The 22,614-nt window shown below is 30.6% G+C and overlaps 1 protein-coding gene across 2 annotated transcripts in view; it reads right to left on the bottom strand.

The window, feature by feature from the left end:
• Positions 1 to 22,614, bottom strand: part of CadN (Cadherin-N) — a 340,773-nt gene that overhangs the window by 281,275 nt on the left and 36,884 nt on the right. For both annotated transcript variants that reach the window (XM_068765439.1, XM_068765440.1), the window contains exons 2-6: positions 6,054 to 6,065; positions 4,387 to 4,688; positions 3,047 to 3,183; positions 1,464 to 1,680; positions 527 to 695 (exon numbers count right to left, since the gene is read on the bottom strand). In XM_068765439.1, the coding sequence (XP_068621540.1) occupies positions 527 to 695; positions 1,464 to 1,680; positions 3,047 to 3,183; positions 4,387 to 4,688; positions 6,054 to 6,065 (837 nt within the window). The remainder of the gene's footprint in view (positions 1 to 526; positions 696 to 1,463; positions 1,681 to 3,046; positions 3,184 to 4,386; positions 4,689 to 6,053; positions 6,066 to 22,614) is intronic.

Here is a 22,614-nt window from a genome sequence, read left to right as displayed (position 1 = left end):
TATTTTTGATGTGAGAAATATAATTTTTTTTTTATTTTACTTTTGTTTAAAAGAGCAAAGTTTGTACAGTTGTAAAGATAGGTGTAAAATCAGTGGATAAATGCATTAGTATTTTATCATCGATATTTTATTAAATTTATGCAAGAAAAGGACCAATATTTAGCCACTTCCGCACATGCTGTCATGTGTGGCTAAATATTGGTCCTTTTCTTACTTAGGATGGACTTCCGCAAAATGACGCTTGATTCTATTAAATATTTTATTAAATTATTACACCATTGCTATAACAAATAATTTTTAAAAAAATATAGTTTTTTAAGAGTACCATAATTGATGATTTTGCAAAACTGGTTTATGATTTTTGCAGTCTTGTTATAATAGTTAATTATGACACACATTCGTATGAGACAGGTTCGTTTTGCCAAAGGTTCACACGTGGCTATTAAACTTCGCTACCGTGTAGTAAATTGTGTAATACGGCCACTGTTTATGAAAATATTAAGCAAAAATAATTGCGGACGCTCACCTGAAACTAAATACTCTATTTCTGCATTTTTCCCGGAGTCAGCGTCCATGGCTTTTACTTTCAGGATGCTGGTGCCTTTTGCGATGTCTTCGTCAACGTTGTGTGCTTGATAATCCGGCAGCTCAAACTTGGGTGCGTTGTCATTAACATCAGTTACTCGTATTGTCAACTGAAATTTTTTATAGTAAACTTATTTAAAAATAGTATTATACTACACTAGTGTAATTATTATTTATTAACTATTAAGTAAGTAGAAGTTAGTACATAAAATATTTTAATTTTATTATTTATATACGATCTGTTGCAGAAAAATGTATAAACGACATAATACATCGCTACTAATGCGATTAAAATAACACTAGTAACACTTGTGGAAATAGAAAACTACATATTTTTTTACACACTACTTAGTAGTATATTTTATGAAATATTTTTGCATAAGTTCGCAACCCTCTTTTTAAAACTGGTTTAGAGTTTATTTTACATGATAATAAGAAAATAAAAAATGCGAAATCAACATTGCTATAAACATACTATGTCTTTGATTTGACTAAATTGGCAACATGATTTAAACACACTCAAGTCAGAAAAATTAAAACTAATACTTCTTTTCAAACTTAAATAACACGTTAAAATAAAACAGGACAACTAATGAGAAGAGCCATTTCACCAATTACTACTTTTGTAAGAGTTTCAACATATGGACGCTGGAGCCTTGAGGTTATGAAGTGGAAACACAAATCAGTAAGCGTAGTGTACGACGTCCATCCACAATCTCTACAGACGAACTTGTTGAGATCATCTGAAGAAGCTGGATACAGGCGGTATGTAGTTATCAAAAATCAATTGGGCACACCTAAGTCTAGTAATGGACATTTTGGGTTATGTTAAAGAGCTTACAGCTTTCACTAATTAATTTATATTGTCCGATAATAACCTCAACAGAAGTAGAGAATCCGCCAGAGTCCTCAGTTGCAGTGACGACCAACGAATAAACATGAGGCTGCCGAAGATCCTCGAAGTCCAATTCCTTTGCTAGCTTCACTATCCCTGACGTAGGGCCGATGTTGAATGTTCCTGCCCCTTGACCTTGCGCTTTCAAGGTATATCTTATTTCTCGATCCGCAAAAGATTTCGCTTTTACTGATATGATACTGGAATAGAAATACATTACAATGAAAAATTAAACATATTATTCACATGTGTCATTATTATTGTTTAATGTAATGTAATTTCAAGAATCTTATATTCAAATTTCATTTATACTTATTTATTTAAACAGAGTTAAGTTATTCATGTTAAACATATATACTATGTTGTAATCGCTTTTCTTTTAAAGCAACTATATTTTTTAAATTTCTTTCATAATTGAACTAACGTCAGATTTTCTTTTAAAACCCACTATTTAATTCATCAGTATGAATTCAGAAATAGCATTTCGTATATATATATAAATTTAAGGGTATGTACTCAGTTTTTTAAATAATAATTATTCAAATAGAAAATAACACTACGGCAAGATTTTTATTAATAATTTACAAATTTAAATTGACTTGATTGATTGATCAATTGACTTTATTTTTATACCGAGTTACTGGTAACTCAACGTCGTCGTTTCAGTCCATAGGCAGTTTCTGCAAGACAAAGACCTCCTCCGATGATATTTACGGGAGGCTATACCATAATCGCCACGTTTGGCAGGAGGATTGGCGATCGCAGGGTGGTTTTATGGTTCGTATAAAACAATGCTGCCAACCCTGTAGAAACTTGTCTGTGAGCAGTGACAATCCTATAGAATAAATACACAAAGTGTGAATAATATAAGATAGTATCCCGGGAATCGAACCCAAGATCAACGATCGCAAGTCTAAACCCCCTACCGATGGGCTATCACTGCTCGTAACTAAAAGTATTCTTGACTTAATAAAAAAAATGGTCACGAAAATAAATAGAAATGGCAACCATTTTTTACATGCAAGTTCTTTTAACACATAAAATTCCGGGTGAACTATGAAAGCTAGAAAATTGCAAACAAGATTTTTTTTTCAGTGATATGTGAAGCGACTTATAGCGCCGCAGTACAGATTGCTAGTGGGACCAAAAAATTTCTAGAGAGAAGATTAGGGCCAGAGAAGCGCATTATAGGATGTCAACTCAGACAAGCGACCTTGTTAAGGTCGGTGGATACAAGCCGCGTCGAATCGGTCTTATTGAAAATCTATGAGCAACGCCAATGCCCAGTGATGGACGTCCAACGGCTGAGGTAATGATGATGCTACATAGATAATGCTTCATCGCTACTTGCTAGAAATATGTCGACAGTAATTATATGATTACACTTTCTCTTACATATATTTCACATTTTAATCACTAACCAAATCAGAATTTTTTAAATGCAAAAATTACTACTGTCCTACATACGCTATTCGTGATAAAACTCAAGCGATTTTATGTTCCAAAAAGGCGTCGACGAAAACGAGGCAAACGAATAAACATCACATTTCGAGCATCCACACTTACTCTGAATCTTTCTTTTGGTTCTCGGCAATCTCTGTCTCGTAGTTGGATAGGTAAAACTGCGGCGCGCGTTTGCCGCCTACAATGCTCAACCTCTCTTCCGGTGTCGACTGGAATCGCCTCTCGTCTACACGGCCGCTCTGAAATTTTTTTGTTTTTTTGTTAATGTCTAAATTAATCTGAAATCCTTATAGAATATAATTAATTTTGCAGCAATTTATATTTCGTTTTAAATAGCTTAAAAACATCACTGTAAATATATCAATCACTATCTATAGTGCGATATTACTATCAATTTTGGTTTTGATAAAACGCACACATTAGTTTCAAAACTATTCCTTAATTTTCCATTCAAATATCCTTTAACGAGAAAAGCTAACTGTGTATCATTTCTACATAACGTGTTATACGGGGTCACATAAACACGTCTTGCATTAATGTTCATATATCGAGTTTTCTATTTTATTAAAATAAATCTAACTTTTTATTATAAAACATACCTATTTAACTATAAAAACAATTAATTTCAAATAAACACAATAAGCAAATGTAAAAATTTATCACGAATTGTATAAATCACTGAATTTCAAAATAGAAAAATATAATAAGAGAAATCCTCGCGCTATTATGTATTTATATATATGCATATGTACTTTGTACTTCATTTAAGTACGATGTTTATTTTAAAAATATATGAAAAAGGTTTTCAATATGATTTGTTCTGATACTAATAAACTATGTAATATTTTGACATAAATGCTAAATATACTTAAAACTTTCTATATCATATTTTACGTGATTTAAATAATGTTATTAAACAATGAAACTAATATTTAATATTATGTGTGATGATAAACAAACGGCTGACTAAAAAGAACATCTAGGAAAACATTTTAAAAAACCGCAATACTCTTTGCGTGTTTAGTATTTCTTTGAATGTTGGGAATAAACGTTTTTTTATCAAATTAACTAACGAATGTCAGGGAAATTTCTTTTACGTGAGCTAATTTTCATGGGGATAACACTTTTTCATTTCAAAAAAACAATGAAATAATGATAAAACCTGTTATACATTCTTTTTTTACTAATGTATGACAGAAAATTCTAATCATAATAGGTTAAAAATATCAAAATGGCCACTATTTTTGGATAAATGTGCTCTCCTGTAAAATTATCTATTTATGCATATCTGCTTTTACTTTGTTGGCATTGATATATGAAAAAATGAAATTAATATTTTTATAGGTCATGTTAAAATTATTGAAGCAGTAAAAAATTATCTTCTAGAAAGTGTTAGAGAGATTCACGAGTTTAATTGGTTAATGTTAACGAAAATAGCTCACCTGATCTTCAGCCTTCACATACAGGACGTACTCCATATCCAATTGAAACGGATCCGTTCCCCTCGTGCGGACAACGCCCGACCTCTCGTCAACTTCGAAACGCCCACCAGTGCGATCTCTAACAATGAAGTAGTGAATGTTGTGATCCGTGTCGGGATCTCTGGCCTGAAGAGTGAAGACCGGGGTGTTGGGAGCCGCATTGAGTTGCACTACAGTTTGCATCGGCAAGGGCCGGTTAATGAAGTAAGGTGGCTCGTCGTTGACGTCTTTGACATGGATGATTACGCGTTGATTGTCCGTATCTGAAATTTAAAAACATTGAACATATAGAAATGCTCGACATTGTCACTTTAAAAAAATTATTCATTTTTTACACATTTTTATTTTTATCTGGTCATAAAATTGGTATTAAAATCACAACGACTATGATAATGATTTATAATTAGAATAGAGATACCAGTAATCAACTATCTTTATATTTATTGGTGGTAAATGTGGTAGTAAATTTATACCCTCGGCTTTCTGCCTAGGTAAACATGATAGGTCTCTCCTTTAATTTTTAATTTTACTATACATCAGCTATTTACTATTTTATCTTCAAATTTGTGTAATAAAAAATATTTTTAAAAATAGAATCAGTTATTAACCTTTGTTATATTTTAATTTTATCTTTACGCAGTAAAATGAATTGAGGATAACAAAAAAAGTTTTGACAATCCCTTAGAAACTTTCAGAAATTTTATTATAAAAAGAAATTCATCCTCGAGAAAAGAACGAAGCCGTTTTAATTACAGCTCTCCTCAATTAAAAAAATTAAATTTGGTGATAAACTTGTTTGTTTTATAAAATTAACATTATAAAGATTTTTAACAATTACCACGATAGTAAAAAGCATTAGTTATTTCGTTGTTTTTTTTTTAATAGGTAAGCCATTTCATTGACCGTTTCATTGACATTCTTCTGAAAATATCTTTTGTTACGTCAAATATTCGCTTCAACTCCGCTATAGCGTTTTTCGTCAAACTGTTTTTATAGCCTAATGAAGTTTACATAAAAATACTAAAGAAAGTCACATATAAGTATGAGTATGAAAGAACAAATAGTTGTTCACGGTGCCTAGATATTAAATCGACGAACTTTTGGCTGACAGTCCACTATTTGATACTAGACAGATATGCCAGCTTTTCGACCAGAGCTAAATGTCTGTCAACATTATTTACCGACTTGATTACAATTACCATACTAATATCATATTTTAGTTAGTACCCACAATAAAATGTTTTCAGTATAAACATACCACGCCTGAATACGATAGTGTAATAAAATGTACATGAGAGAGAGCTCCTAAGAGCTGAAAAGTTGAACAAAACATTTATCTCATAATACATATAAATTCAAATTTCATAAAACAGTTCTAGTTAAGTTTTTAACAATGTAGCCAAGGCATGTTATGTCCGTACTTTATATAATCGCAGGAAACGTTAAAACGAGCATTTCACCAGCATAAAACTTGTAATAATTGTATGCTTGAACAATGTCATAATTTAACATTTATTTCATAAATATTTAATTGGATAATGGTAAAATTACGATCGCCTATAATTGTATATAAATATTAACATAATATATATAAATACCAGATATACTTCATAAGTGATAATACTTACATTTCAAAGCCACTGGTTAGTCAAGCATGAAACAACAAGAAAATTAGGTTAGTATTATGAATTTACATGTATACAATTACATTATAAAATATTTATATATAATAATAAAAGGAACAACGGCATGGTTCACATGTATGCAATATGCCCGGTCGCAATGCCATCATCATCGTCATTGCTGCTGTAGGCTGCATAGCCTGCATAGCTGGTCATGGGCCTTCGGTTTCCAGTACCGGACCGGTGGAACGCGGATTGCATTCAAGTGTCTTCCGTTGACCTTAACAAGGTCGTCTGTCCACCTTGTGGGTGGGCGACCAGCGCTACGCTTGCCAGTCAGTAATACGAGTAAAAGTAGTTTTTTGATTACTTTTTTCTTTATTTTCCTAAAGATATTACGGTAAAACTGACGTTACTATACGTTGTCTCAACAATGAAACTTTCAAATTGATTCTCAAGCAAATATTATTTATTGAACTATATACTTTTTCTAACAGACAAACACATCGCTTCCATATTTATACATATTTAGGTAGAAGATGAAGACGAGAAATATGGAAAACATGAGAAAAAAAAGAAAAATTTGGATAAGCATTAATATGCTTAGCCAAATCTGTATGAATACAGTGGTGAAATAGAATAAAACAGAGCACATTTCCGCCTAAAAAAATGTTTTTATGAAAGTGCTCTTTTGTAGCTTCTTACACTCATTTTAATCAAAGTAGGGCCCCCGCCTTTTATTTCATTTTTTTCAATAAACTAACAAAACATTAAATGTACATAATTGTTCATTAAATTTTAAAACTCTCACGTTGTGTAAATATCACATCCGTCTAATGCGGTCCAATTTAAGAGAAGTCTTGTTGTTATGGTTCATTTCAAAACAATTTTAGCATTTTATAATTGTTAAATACAGATAAACGCTGTATGTTATGTACACGTACAACATAAAATTTACTTGAATGTCGAAAAACTTAACTAATTAATAGAATAAATATAACTTAATTTAATTCGTCTGACAGCAATATGGGCGAAGTCGTTTTGCATTTAGGCCAGAGTTTCTGGACGGCGGCCAAAATTATACGAACACATTCGTATTTAGCGTGCGCGACTATTTGTTTTGAGACCGCGACGCATCACAAATCTCTTCATTTGCTGACCATACATAATAACATTATACGCACATCGGTGTCGGAAATTTAGAAAGTGTACTGTTATTCAATTATAATACATTACTATTTTAAAATAAAAGGAATGTCTAAATTACCAAGGGAAATGAACAAATAATATATAATGAATTTTTGTAAGGCAAGAATTCGGAAATTTTAAGTATAAAAACTCCAGACTTTTATTAAACATTTTAATTAAAATAACGCTAAAATTTACACGAACCGATTATATAAGGGAAGTTTCGCACGTTATTTTTGCAAATTACTGTAATTTATTTTGTAAATTAAGCGACAAGCAAACACAATGGAATCCATTGTATAAAGAAACCCCTGTCGCCAGAACTGCCTGTCTCGTTTTTTGTCATTCATCTCCTTGAGTCTAGATGAGCAATTTTCATATTACGCATAAGTAATCAGCGATCGTTTACTCATGCGTATTAATTATGTTTGACATTAATAATGTTATACGGAATCTAAACAATACTCGACCTACAAAAGTGAACCTAACAATACAAGTTGGAGGAAGGAAAATAAATTAATGTAAAGAAGATGTTATGTGCCATACATATATACAGCAAAAAAATCTGTACATACCAGCCAAGTAACAAAAATAAAAATAAACTGTGATACCTTAGAAATAGTGATGAGAACGATAAAAAAAACGACGAAAGAAATATAATCTGATGAATAAAATCGGAGAAATAAAATTAAAAATATAAAGTTAAAAAAAAATTATAATGTACAATAAAGACCCTGTCCACTCACCATAGGCTTAAAAAACGAGATCATAAAAAAATAAAATACTATAAAGGTACAAGCATTGCATATGGTAATAATGGTTATTATTTCGCTACGAACTGCAGTACAACTTAACCCGTACTACAGCACCGATTTTCAGTAAGGCCCTAGTTTTTTTTTTGTATTTTTAAGGTTGATCGTTTTTGTTCCCAAATCGCAATACAGGGCAGAATTTAGGATACTCAAAAATAAAATTAAAGAAATAACTGATTAAAGATATAAATGCGTGGATACAAATTTCGCAAATTCACTGAGGTTAAGCTATAGAACGCATTGAAATTTTCGATATAAATTGCGTTTAGTGTATATAATATATATTTGATATCGTATTAATCGCTTCTAAAGTTGTAACAAGTAAATTTCGTATTGCTGTTTAAAGCTGAATACATTGGTTTACTCCGAGTCGGCGGTGGGTTTTTGTTCCAACAGCAAGTTATAAGACGAAATATTAATTGAAGATTAAATGAGATATCCATTAATCTACACTAATGTTATTATTTTGTAAATACATCATAGACTTGTATTATATTTGTAATATTTTTGATACAAATCCCAAGCCATATAAAATATAATGTAATCAAACAAAACTATCGTATGTATGATTCACATTAGATTTTGTTACGTTATAACGAACATGATATAAACATTTGACAACATCAAAGTCTTGCAGTGTAAAAAAAATAAGTATATTTTTATAATTAATTGGTATACTCTTTAAGATATTAAAAGAGATAAAAAAATATTTGACAAAAGAAATTCCGCCGTGGCTGCGCGTTTTAATTGAAATATAGAAGTTCTCGTTCTTATTTAAAATAATGATTAAAAAGAATATGCAGGTAAAAAGTTTAAATGTCTCTTTTACATAAATATCTTTACACGCGAAGAAAATAAATGTTTACTACTTTCACGTTAGAACGATCCATTTTACCCTCGGATATTAATTATTTATGTAGTAGTCACATTCATCGATTTGTTCGAGGCTTTCGTAAGTAATAATAAAATTTACTTAAACAAGAAATGTTTTCGGAATTATATTGGTTTATTGTCACATATTTTATTGACGTTTTAGTATTAACCATACTGTTAGCACAAAAGCTTCCTTTCAGAGATAATTTATGGAATGAGATACATCACTCGAGCTTAGTAAGGATATTTAAAGGTAACATTGATTATGTATTGACGGCCATACAATTTCGTATCCTCCCTCTATTATATATTTCATCACGAATTTTACCGTAATTTTTGTTGTTTATCTGTTAATAATTTAAATATCGATTAACAATTATTAACTTGTTCTCTAAAATAACCCATACTTCAAAATAAAAAGTACAAATTATGAAAATGTACATAATAAAACAAACAAAAAATAATTAAATTATTCTGGGATTAAATTAGCAAATAATTATTCCAAGCAAGCTAATCTGAGGGATTTTAAAGTAAGAAATATTTATTTTCATTTATTCTTGTAGAATTGGATTACTTAAATTATTATATCATAAACGTTGAAAGTGATCAGAATATTTTACAAATAAATCACGGATACGGCGATAGCGTTAAAGAAAATATTCAACATCTAATGACACTTTGAAGAAAACTGTGCAAAGAATACCAACACAGTATATTACGTATTTTTAGAAACGTGAGCACAAATAACCTAACGCAAGTAATCCCAGCGGGACATAGTTACCCGCATCCATTGCCAATAACAAATCAAGAAACGGTATCTCCCCAGAGTACTGAAATAACACGCCTCATTGCCGACAAAATTATTCGACTATATAAAATATATACATGACATTTAAAAATTTCTTACGATGAAAAAGACAAAGCCACAGTTGTACAAATAAAATAAATTAAATAAAACCTGTACAAAAATGAACGCCCTTTGTTTAAAGAAACAAATCACGTATTCGTACACTTATACCAACAACATACATTTTTTAGTAAAATTATTTTAAATACACACAAGGTGGACAGACAATTTTCTAAAAATCATCGAAAGACGCTGAATGTAAGCCACTTCCAACCTCTCCTATTGGAAATCTATGAAACAGGCCTATATTAAGCAGTAGAAGTCATACGGCTGAAATAATAATGATGTCTTCGAATCTGAAAGTTAAAATGGAATTTGTTACAGATATTAAAGCTTTGCTTGAAGTGTGATTAATTTATTTTCACATTACTACAATAATTATTTCAATATAAAGTAAATTATTTATTTTTTTGTACCTCATAAAACGAACATCTTGCATCACCCTTTGCGAGAAAAATGCCACACTGATGCAAGGAAGAAGTTGGACGTAGAAAATTTTATGAATATAATAAAAAAGGGAATAAAATAGAAAAGAGCCACTGCTTTTTCTGGACAGCTGTTATCAATGTATAATACACGAGTTAAATAATTTCTGTATAATTTTGACAATACATGTTCGTAAAGTCAAAAACACTTTATATCAAAGAATAATTTTCAGACTTTTGTATTCTATTTTAATTACATATTTCATTTTATTTCCAATTATTTGAAATATTTTTGTATTTATATTGTTATTGTACGCTATGATAAGACCATGGCTTGTATCAGTTACGCGTTTTTCCGTCCACATGTTAACATCAAAAACAAATTTAAAAGCTTTTGGATATTAGAATAGAATATCTGTAAAAATTAATGTACCTAAACCAAAAAGTTTTAGCCTAACGAGAGTTTAAAGGAAACAATATTGCGTTTTCATACAGCAACGAAAAATTTTAACGGGAAACTGCAAGAAGTGGAGCGTATTATCAGTCGGCCGCATCAGCCTGTAACATTCGACACGTTGGCATGGCTCCAGTGTCGTTGATAATATTTGCTATCGTCGAGATAAAAACCACCTTCTTTAAGAAGCAGTTATTTCGAACCAAAAATTGATATTGCATTGTTAGGTGCAACATTTCATTTTTATTCTACATTTCTATTTTTCGTCCAAGATATCTAAGTTTACTTTGAACGATTTAAGAAATTTAAAGAATATAATAGACGTAAAAAGTTTTAATATTTTGTTGCTAATTCTGTAATTTTTTTTTAATGAATGTCCTATATATTTCTCTTGTAGTTCCTTTTCACTAGATATGTATATATTTTTGACTATATAGGTACTGCGGAGGAGCCTATTTTTAATGTAAATATTTCTACTAATCTTTCTGTGTAAATAAGATGAACACTGTGTATTATGACATGAAATTCACCGCCATTATTACTTGATAATACTTTCCTATTAAGGTTTTGGTCTATGATTTGTATTGTACATACCATATTATAATGATATTTTGATAATATCACTATTATGGTATAAATTAATAAATGATTACAATTGAATTTAGAAATTTATATTCTGTAAGTTTACAAATACGAGTCCAACATTTCAAAATATCTTTACTAAAAGACCAGCTTTTGTGTTAAATTAATTAAAAATATATGTATCAAGATATTTCATGGCCATTTCAGCAACCGAAGCCCCTAGATATTTAGACTAATATAAAAAAAGTATTATTCCCCTGCAAATGTAAATAACGGGGGGTCATGAAACTTTACATTTGATATTATGCTACATCAGTTTTAATTCAGATCGGCTATGGATCAATCAAATAAAATCAATAACGCCAATCCAATTTCGATTCCTTGATTGCGAAGAGAACAGAGGCATAAATGACACTCGTTGGTACCCGTGAAATACGGCAGGTTTTAATATCGGCGTTTGAAGAGGTGTGAGGGAAGGATGGGTGGCTGAAACTTTACCGGTGTTTGTAAAAGGTGGAGGGAGGGGCTAGAGGGGGTAAAAGCTCAGATCTCTCGGTCTGTCGTACACCCACGTTCTACTACGCATGCGTACACTACAGCCGCGTGCTCGCCTCGTGGCTGATACACGACGGCCATGACGAATGAAACTTAACGTTGCTAAAACTACGCTGCCGATCACCGTAATACGAAAGCCAAATAATATTTACATGAAGACTATATAAATGTAAATATTTTGTGTTTGGTAGAGCTCATAAATGAATAATATAAACAATAGGTCGTAATATACTTCATACGAAATTAATGTCCACTTCACATTCAAGCCATAACGAATTCTACGAAAACTTAGTATGATTTGTCCTAATCAACTACAAAAAAAAATACCAATACAGCCGCAGGATATCCGCTGTTGGACAAAGGCATAAAGGCGGGTTGGAAGCAGCCTGCATCGTCTTAATTGACAGAAGACGCTGGATGACGGATATATCTATTAGAAATCTATTGGGGATTTTAGTTCAACTAAACACATGATGATGTGAATGAACAACCATAAATCGTAGTTTAAATGGCGTCTTAAAGGTCGATATGTCTCGTAATTTTATATCTCATAAGGGCGGGTTCATTTATACTAGATTTTTAAAAGAATGACGTAGTGTCGGGTATAAATATAACATTTGAGACGTAGTTTTAACATATTATATACAACAACAAATCAGCAATAAACGGTAGAATCGAAATACGGATTTAATTTTTAAAGAGTATGTTATCCAAATGTCTTCCGCCGAATTGCACACACTGTTCGAAACGGACCCTTGTATTCTACGTCACACGCTGCAGTACCCTTGGTTCAAAAAAGAGCAGATTTCGCAACAAATATTCACCAAAGATTACCTGTTCACCTTGGGTAGACGTCATACGCAGTGCTTGTCGGTCCGTGGTTTTCTTCAAAACCTTAAGGCCCCAGCGGCTTCTATTTTAAGCGATTCATGCACACTGCCATTACGAGATAACCTCCTAATCTCGTAAAGAAATCCCGGATATAGATCTCACCATGATTCGTTGAGCTACAGGGAGGCGGCACTAAGTAAGTGAGAGAATACATTTCAGTGTCATTAAATACTTGTGAGGAGGATATTCTTTTAATTTAAATAAATTGCTAATCAAATGATAACGTACCATCGTCATAATTTTTTAATATTATTATCGAAGACGGTAGCATAGACCAATCATGGTAGCGATCTTGAGGGAGGCCTGACATACTAATATTTATTAAATAGTTTTATTGCAATCTAATAATCATTTAATTAATCAATCAACAGAATGATTTTTTAAATAATGCAATTCCATCGTCCAAGAATATAAATAATCTGATTATTTTAATTTTAGTTTAAATTTAATTCGAATTATAATGGTTTTCTAATTTCAAAATCCATAAATCCTGCCAGTCCAAATGTCAGTTCAACCCTGACTGAAATGTACATAATTAGCTAATCAATCCTTCCGCGCTTGGGTAGGAGTTTATTAGAATTCGAATAACGTTTAGTTAAATCAAACCATTAATATATGATTGTAATTAATTATAGTATATATACTTTGCATTGATTTCTAAAACTAATTTATATAGATAAGAGTATCAAATGATCGTAAAATTAATATGGTTTATTAGACTTAATTATATTTATGTCAGGTTTCTCTGTATATTTATATCACATTTTAATCTTCTCAACTCATTTGAGCTTGCAAGGTTAATTATAAGACTCTGATTTATTCGTTACAGATCATTTAACAGACACTTTTAACCAATTATACTCAGATTAACACATAAACTACATTGCTTTTTAAGTTCTCTAATAGAAGCTACACAAGTTGAAAATATGTATCTTAAATCTAAAGAAAACACAGTATGCACTACGTCAGAAAAAAGACTGCATAATCTATAAGTTTTATTAAGTAATAATATTATTTTAAAAAAATATTACGAATGATCAGAAATAATGTTTTAAGATAGAATAAAAGCGGAAAATAACTTTTCACAGATACTATGCAATATTTACATCACGTAATTTCGATATAATATGATATGTATCTATTACGGTAAAACATTATTGAATGTAATATGACAAAGCTAAATTGATAAGCTCGTTAAATTTTGACGCACATACTACTATGAACAATCATTAAAGTTTACCAGGCGTACATTCCATGTCTGCGGATAACCACTATTTTCTTTATCTAGTACGGTCGTTTGCAGAGGCGGGAGATAATGTCAAGTAAAGTTGGCGAGTATGTCTGTTAGCTTATAAAATGTAATGTCTGAAAGAAAATATGTTTTCGGAACATCTCCATTTTCTCGGAGATTTTGAACAATTCTTTATATGAATACAGATGGTTTAAATAAATATAACATAACACTTGCTTGGTACGTTGGAGTAAATGTATTCCAATGTAGGTTCTAAGACACAAATCATCGTCATTTCAGCCGTAGGTCATCCACTGCAGGGCTTAGGTCTCCATCATAGTTTTCCAATAGGGCTGTGGGAAGCGGCCTGCATTCCACATCATCCGACTACTTTAAAATGTTGGTCCACCTTGTGGATGGACGTCCTAAGCTGCGCTTGCCAGTCCGTGGTGTCTGCTCCAGAATCTTATGGCCTCAGCCACCATCCCGTCTGATCGCTATATGGCCTGCACACTGACATTTTAATTTGCTAATCCTCTGGGCAATGTCAGTTACATACAGACACAAAAAGATTTTTTATATAACTATCACGTGGTATTCACCTTAGATATTTGAGATAGGTATAGCAATAGCAAAAAATTTAGTGAAATAATATTTCATATAAGTTTTGCACCGTATTAAGGATAACCAATAGGCGCTAGCGAAAAGGTTAGCGATCATCACTATAAGAAAATTGAAATATGAAAATATAAAACGAATCGATGATAATATTTTTCCACACTATGTTATTAGGTGCTAAACTTCCAGCTTTTTATATCTTACAAAGACCGAATCATTTTATATTATGGTATAAGCAGGCAACTAGATACTTTACCGTTTTAATATAATTCAACATGTAAAATTGCAAACTAATAATAGCTTCTTACATGGAGACAAAACAGATGTATATTTTTCTACATTCAAGATAAGAAATTAAATTAAAACATATGCAATTTTAACCGAGGCTCAACGCAAAAGTTCCAAAGAGTGATATGAAAAATTCAGATAACCTTAATTGAAGGTTTGAATTAAAAACTTATAGTGACACAGACCTACACAGCAGTATTGATTTCACGGAGAGTTTGAGCAAACGGCAAATTTTTTAATTAAAATTCGCTCTTGACATTTAAATGTGCTCTATTTTAACATTTCACTCTAGGTGTTTTCTGTGGAATCGTGCTTCCCAAAATGTAACTAACGTCAAAGGAAATAGTAAAATAATCGCTCTGGTATTTCCATTTTAGTAAATTTCCTTTATTTTTTAAATCAAAAAGTATAATGTTAGGTAGAAATAACAATTACTAACAATTATAATACCAATATTAAATTCTAACGGTTGTGCACTGTATGCAACTACAGGGATTTTTTTGTAATAACATAATTTCGTGTCGTTTAGTGTTTAAAATACTTATATTATTATCAAAGTACATAAATCTAGGTAAAACAGGCCAATATTAGATTTACATTGAAATCAATTGAAACGATCCGAAAAATAAACTGTCCAAAAAATATTCGTAATGTTTATGTATTATTGTGTAATAATTTTATAAAGTTTATTATAAGAATACTGGTAAAAAATATCCTATTACAGTGTGCAGAATTTTTAAAAGAATTTAATTAAATATGTTACGAAAATGGCAACAAATATGAACCTCCATAATTAGTCTGATCTGTTTTCAGGACAGGGCATGTTTGGAACACCTAACTTTAAGTTGAAGGATTCCATAATAGAGATGCTCATGCTGATTCATGGTTCTATAAAATCGGTCTTTTATGATACTAGAATCCTCTTCGTATGACGTAGACCTATTTGAATAAAATGTTTAAAATGAACTGGTTACGAAAACCATTACTATAACCTTTAAAATAAATTTTACCTGATATCATCATAGATTTAATAAAAATATTTGTATCTCTGTTCTAAAAGGTAGTAGAAAGTACTTGAATTTTTATACTGAATATATATACAGTTTCTTTTCGTCTGTTTCATGTTTAATAGGCAGTAATACAACAATACAGAAAATCTTCCTGAAGCTTTTGTAATGTGTTTTTCAAAATATTTCTCGGACGCTTATGTTTTCCTAATATCCGCCATCTTTAAGACATTATCCCTACTTAAATTCAGGAGGCCTTAAATGACGAAAACGTGCTCGGTATATAAATCAAATATCGATTATACTAAGGTGGAACGACTGGAATAAATATCTTGTTCCTTTAATTATTATAAACGGTTTTATGCTCTAAACTATAACTGCACTGTACGCAAATACTAGACCGCCATTTTGCAATATAACAATACACCGTGCGCTTGGTTATTAAATTAAATTACACCGCGCATAGTCAATGAATAGAAACATTGTACATTAACAATTTGATATTTGGTCTATTATTACAAGTACATCATGTTGTGCTTATGAGTAACAGAATATTTGGCACCAAAATTAGAACCAACAAACAATAACTTCAATTAATGTTTCGCGGGCGTGGACGTAAATTTGCGCATGACATAGTTAATTTTGAATTCAAATTATACTAAATTATGTGACTAGTAACTCGCTTACGTCACGTGCCATTTCGCACACACTACTTATTTTACTCGTTATCTATCATTCAGCTAATATTTATTTGTATTATTGTTTGTCATTATTTTTATTTACAAGATAATAGATTGTATTTTTTCAATGTAACTGCATTTAACATAGAGCCCCGATACTAAGATACCTGCGAACTTTGCAAACCTAGTATAAACTAGTGAACAAAATATACATTAGTAAAGGTGTTTATATGTTACACATGTATACCTAAAGAATGGAGCCTTCAATATTGGACAGACTATCAAAATGCATCGTGTCAAGTTGCAATTTTATGATAACGTATTTCGCTTTATGTTTGTTCCATTAAGCGAAAAGTATTTTATAGTTTTAATGATTTACTTGAAAGACTAGAAATGATTTACTCGAAATAATTTGTCAAAAATTTGTTTTATAAAACTAAAGAATCGAAAAAGTAAACTTATTAAATAACAATAAATAAATCAATGAAATAATCATAGTCTCTTGAATATATTATTAGAAAAAGCTTCGAAAAAAAGTTAACATCGCGTGTTGCGGTCAATTTGTCGGGTCATTTGACAGCGGCTTTATGGAATACGGACCACTTCCATAAGGGCAATTAAAATAGCTGTGCAGGGCTTCATTAGTCACGACAGGAGCCACACGCTCGTTTCCAAAAGCCCTACGATTACGTTTTATACTCAGCATAGAATTAACTTAATACATACTGTAATGTATACGCAAGTTCTGAGCAAACAAATATATCAATGAGGCGCTGAATAAAAATATATAATCTTCACTGCAAATTGTTTACTAAAAGTTTAAAGAAGAAATATAAAAGAGGGAACACACCTATTAATTATTGCGCGTTCATTTGTAAATTGAAAGATGTATTGAAATTCCGTTTAATATCTTTTAATAATTATTTTTTTGGAAAATTACTGTTTAAATTATCTGTTTATTAACGTAAATTACTATAGCAAACGCTAAAATAAATATCGTATAGTTATATTTACTAAAGAACGCTTGGAGGAGATATATGTCTAATGTGGATCGACGAAAAACAGGTTCGACGTTAAAAAACTAATAGCGAAATTCGTTAAATAGATTCATATACTTATAAATGCATATATATTTCTTAGATAACGTAGTCCATTGAACTCCATGGAAATAAATATGACATTGATTTCTTGAGTAAAATAACCTTGAATAATCTTTCCGACTTGAAACACCCGTTTCGTTTACATTTTTTTTGGATTAATACTTATACAAAGCTTAAAGTATACTACAATAGATTAAAAGAAATATCAATAAAAAATTCATTTTGAACATTATTTTCATGCAAATCAGTAAAGTGAAACCTTAAGCGTTCTTTGGATTTAATTCGCATTCTCTCTCAAGGGATGTAGAATTAAAAATAAAATCGTTCTATTGTAAAACCGGTCTTTCAATCTAAATCGATACGATATGTTATGATCAAAAATCATATTATCAAAATTATATTTCCAAACTTTTTGAAAATATAAATGGAGTTATTTATTTATATAACACCTAATAATCACCTAACAATCATATAAATCTTTTTATTAACCGTTACCTGATAACAAAAAATTATTCCATTATTGCCAACAACTGTATGTAATAAATATAATAAAATTTATTAATATCGAAATCCCGATTGTATTTAGATGTAAACGTTATATTTTTTTATATTACCATGTCTAACTTAATTCAGTTCTATCAACTCATAACATAAATATGTTTGCTATACCGTCCGATGAAAAATAAATTCATTTGTAAGAGCAGGACTAAAGTCTTTTCGATCACCTACATAACTAAAATTACACAATCATAACAGAAGCAAAGGACATGAAACCGCAATATTTCAGACAATAATGATCCTCACGCACTGTTCGCTAAATAAAGCCGCTCCTGCTGAAAATATTTACTCCACTGAACGCGGTTGGAATAGAACATTATTGACGTGTCGTAAAAATAAAAACCCTACTTCCTATTGTACGTCGGTACTGGTGGAAAAGTAAACATATGTTTTCATAATACGCTCTAATCTATACATTTTGCATAACTAGGACTAGAGTCATAGAATAGCAGAAAAAATCAAATCATTTCTATCATAGATATTACAGATTATATGTGGCGAACTAACAAATGACGGGAGAAAATGTTTTAATTAACGCATTTAATTTTAATTAACATGTTTGTGGCTATAAACTACGTAATCAAAGATTATAAAACGTTTTTTTACACAAAATATTAACGTTCGACAGGTTTGATTCGATTATCTTTTAAGCAACTCTTCTTTACATATTTTACTTAATTTTTAATGTTAATGTATATGTCAATTTATTTATATATTTATTTCATAATCTATAACAAAAAAGTTTTTAATGTTTTACACACTTTGTTTAAGCAAATGCATTAGCATTTGTAAAGCATGTTCTCTATATAATCACTGCAGAAAAATCTGTTGCTGAAACAAGAAATTTAGTTTAGGTGATGACATTGTTTACCTATGACAAGTTGCTTTTAGTTTAGTTGTACGTTTTGAAGCTTTAAATGTTTATTTATTTATTTCAGTAATATAATGTCACTAAACAAAGTTAACAAAGCGCTTTTGTAAGTAACAGAAAGGGCCAAATGATTTTAAGAGGCGTCAATAATTTAAAATGAATATAAAAATGTAAATACATTTTTATAATCGTTTGAAATTGCGCATTTTTAACTACTGCACGACGAATTCCATTAACAAAATTCAAAAATTTGTTTTCTCAATCATTGTCTGTTTCTATGGTTTTTAACGTTAAAAATAAAATTTTAGTCATAGTTTTATAAACTATGTCACGTACAGCTGACCCATAACAGTGTAGCACAAGCCTTTGTAATATGCATTGTGGTATATTATTAACGTGCTCACCACCTTGGGAGAAGAGGTGGTATGTCTCATTAGTTTAGTAATTTCAGCAGCTACGGCACACAAAGCGGTACATATTAATAACCAATTATAGCATTGAATAAATTAATCGCTTAGAAGTCAACCAATCTGTAAGATATCACAGGCTAGGCCTAGTTTAGATACTAGAGAAAACTCGATGTAATAACAATATATACTTGTATTTTATAACACATTTTATTCATTAGTAACTAGTCTAACGTTACGAAATAATATTAAATGAACTTAAGTTTTAGCGGTCAACTCTGTAGTAATGTTAGTTTTTACTTTAGTGTTATTCTCTAAGACGTTTTTCGTTAAAAAAAATTCTTATCCATGTATATGGTATGATTATTTTTTCATTCCCAAAAATTATATTTGTGCCTTTAATACAAAAAACAAGAAAAGTAACAATAACTAAAATAATAGCTTCAATTATTAGTAATATCGTCTTTTTACTGGAAAGTCACATACTTTTTGTGTTTTTCTTTTTATTACTTAAAAAATTTGTACGCATTCTATATGAATTTAAATTTGATTTATAAAAGCGAAACTATTAAAGCTAATATTTACATAATAACTCAACAATTTAGCGGTGTGAATGAACACTTAAAACTATTCAAGACAATTGATATGTCAATTATGTGCTGATTAAATACAGTTACATATACGAGTAAAAAATACCAACGCAACAAAATAATATAATAATAAACAGAGAATTCAATTGAAGGTGAATAGAGTGCTGAATTTAAAGATGGTCGTAAGAGAACCGATGATACCGAACGCTTTGTTCGCACAAAACCAACTGTTGTTTCGGAAAAATATAAATGTCTAAAAAAATTTATTAGCCGCCTATATACCGTATACACTTTTATATGAATCTTCTGGAGAATTCAAATGTTCTTCATTCAACATAAGATGGATTACATCTCTTTTTGAATTGTGATTAGTCTGCCACTTTTTCAGAATAAATTCTTTAGACCTAAGAAGAACTGGCAAATAAACTCAGCGACAGGTATGTATATTATTAAAATAAATAGAAATAGAAGCTTTGTGAACATTATCCGGTATCCTATAGTAAAAGCGTATACATAGCCCGTTGATAATTGTAGCTAATTTGATTAAGTCGAGTTTTAGGGCCAATTTCTATATATAAAAGACAATAGTTTATTCTAGATAGAATAAGTAAAATGAAAAATATGTATTTTTATTCTGACTTTAAAAAAATTTAGCGCTTCTTGAAAGATGATCCGAACAATGAAGATGAAATAGAATTTCGGTATTGAAATAGGGCATGGATATTCGCAGTCCGTAACTTCGGGAAATTGATTCAGTCGCGAAAAAGCAATGAGACACTTTCATTACAGCGATGTCCGCTCCACGGTTCAATGTCCGGTGCCGACTATTTTTAACACATCGCCTTCGCGTCTGATTGTACTGCACACGTGTTAGAATACCAACAAAGAATTCTTCACAAAACTTGCAATTCGACCTTTCAACTGTGAAATAACACATTATAATTAAATGAAACTTTATTACTACTAAAACTGCAATATTTTTAATGTGTAAGAAGAGCTTGCATTTTTCTCAGGACGACGTAAATGGTTACTGTAATTGATCCTGTGTGTATAATAATATAAATGTATTAATAAATACTGCCAATATTAAATATCAAGAGTTTACATAATAATGAGTAAGTATATCAAAACTACGATATTATAAACAAGTGAATAAATACTCGAAATAAAATATGCATTTAATTAAGAAAAATGTGCAAATTATTTTATCTACAAACAACAAGCTCCGAAATAAGTTTAGGAATTAAATATCGATTTTATGACCCCCTGGTTACGCACAACCGAAAGAAGAATTAGTAAATGTGAATACATCTAATCAAATATATGCTCTGCCTGCGGGGGGAAGACCGTAAAAGTTTGCGAGCTCACTGCGCTGAAATCAATAATTTCGTCTCACTCGCAACGAAGACGCTCTTTCGTTTTGAACTCAAACGGTGGTAATAAAAAATGAATGATATCAGCGGAAGCGAGTACTTCTACACAGGAAAACCTTTTAACAAATTTAAAAATTATTATAAACTTATCCGGCTTCCATTTATGAATTATTGATATTATTATCATCTAGGCACTTGACTATCTATAACGTTAAGCACTATTTTTGAACAACTAAATATAAAAGGAACACTAAAAAATTACGTCAACACATTTTCATCTTCACGAATTATTGATTTTACTACGACCAAAAATATAACTGTTGTCAAAGGCCCATACTCTACCTAAAAGTTGTTAAAAGTGTACGTAAAATAGGATCAGTGTGTGGCATCTGATGATTTGATCAAATATACACATAATTATATACTTTTATATATATACTTAAATAAAATTAAAAATATGAGAGTGTTCTGTATGAGACAATTTGCAATAATATCATAGAGATGTGTAAAAGTCAACGACGTGTTATTTTATAGTCAAGACCGTAACGTATTCTCAATAACGAACGGGAAAAAGCAACTTCTAAAACTCATCAGTTGAGACCCGGAGCACACCCGCCAGCTTTTCTTACGCAAAAACTTTTGTACACATATATCTCGCGAAGTACCCCGATGCGGACCACACAACGGCCAGTATTATAGTCTCGAATTTTAAGTGAATCTCAATATTTAATGAGAATGATGTATGGATTCAAAAAAAAATTCTAATTCTATATTAAGCAAACATTTTTGAAATTAATATTCTAAAAAAAAAATATATGTTCATATTTTTTAATTCGCCACAAGTACAAGGATTTTTAACAAATCAATGTTCATAAAGAATGTCTCAAATAATTACTACAGCTTAAAAAAGAAATTAACATTAACGTTATTATATCTTTTAATGATTACGACTTATCTATGATACGAATCTTATCTAAGTACCTCAATTAGCCGTTTACAGTTTAAATAATTTTTAATGACAAAACAAAAAAATATGTTTAATTTTAGCATCGTAGCTCAAAACATTTTGCTAGTATCATTCCCAGTCGTTGGAGAGTCTAGTGCACATCTCTCGTAGACGTCTCTAAACGGCATATATATATATATAGACAATGTAG

The sequence above is a fragment of the Battus philenor genome, unplaced genomic scaffold, assembly GCF_028537555.1.
Source record: "Battus philenor isolate CCGP_79_NKW_IND1 unplaced genomic scaffold, ilBatPhil1.0.hap1 SCAF_2, whole genome shotgun sequence".
Classification (NCBI taxonomy): Eukaryota; Metazoa; Arthropoda; class Insecta; order Lepidoptera; family Papilionidae; genus Battus; species Battus philenor.
Note: the sequence above shows the minus strand (reverse complement) of the source record. Positions and strands in the feature narration are given on the sequence as shown.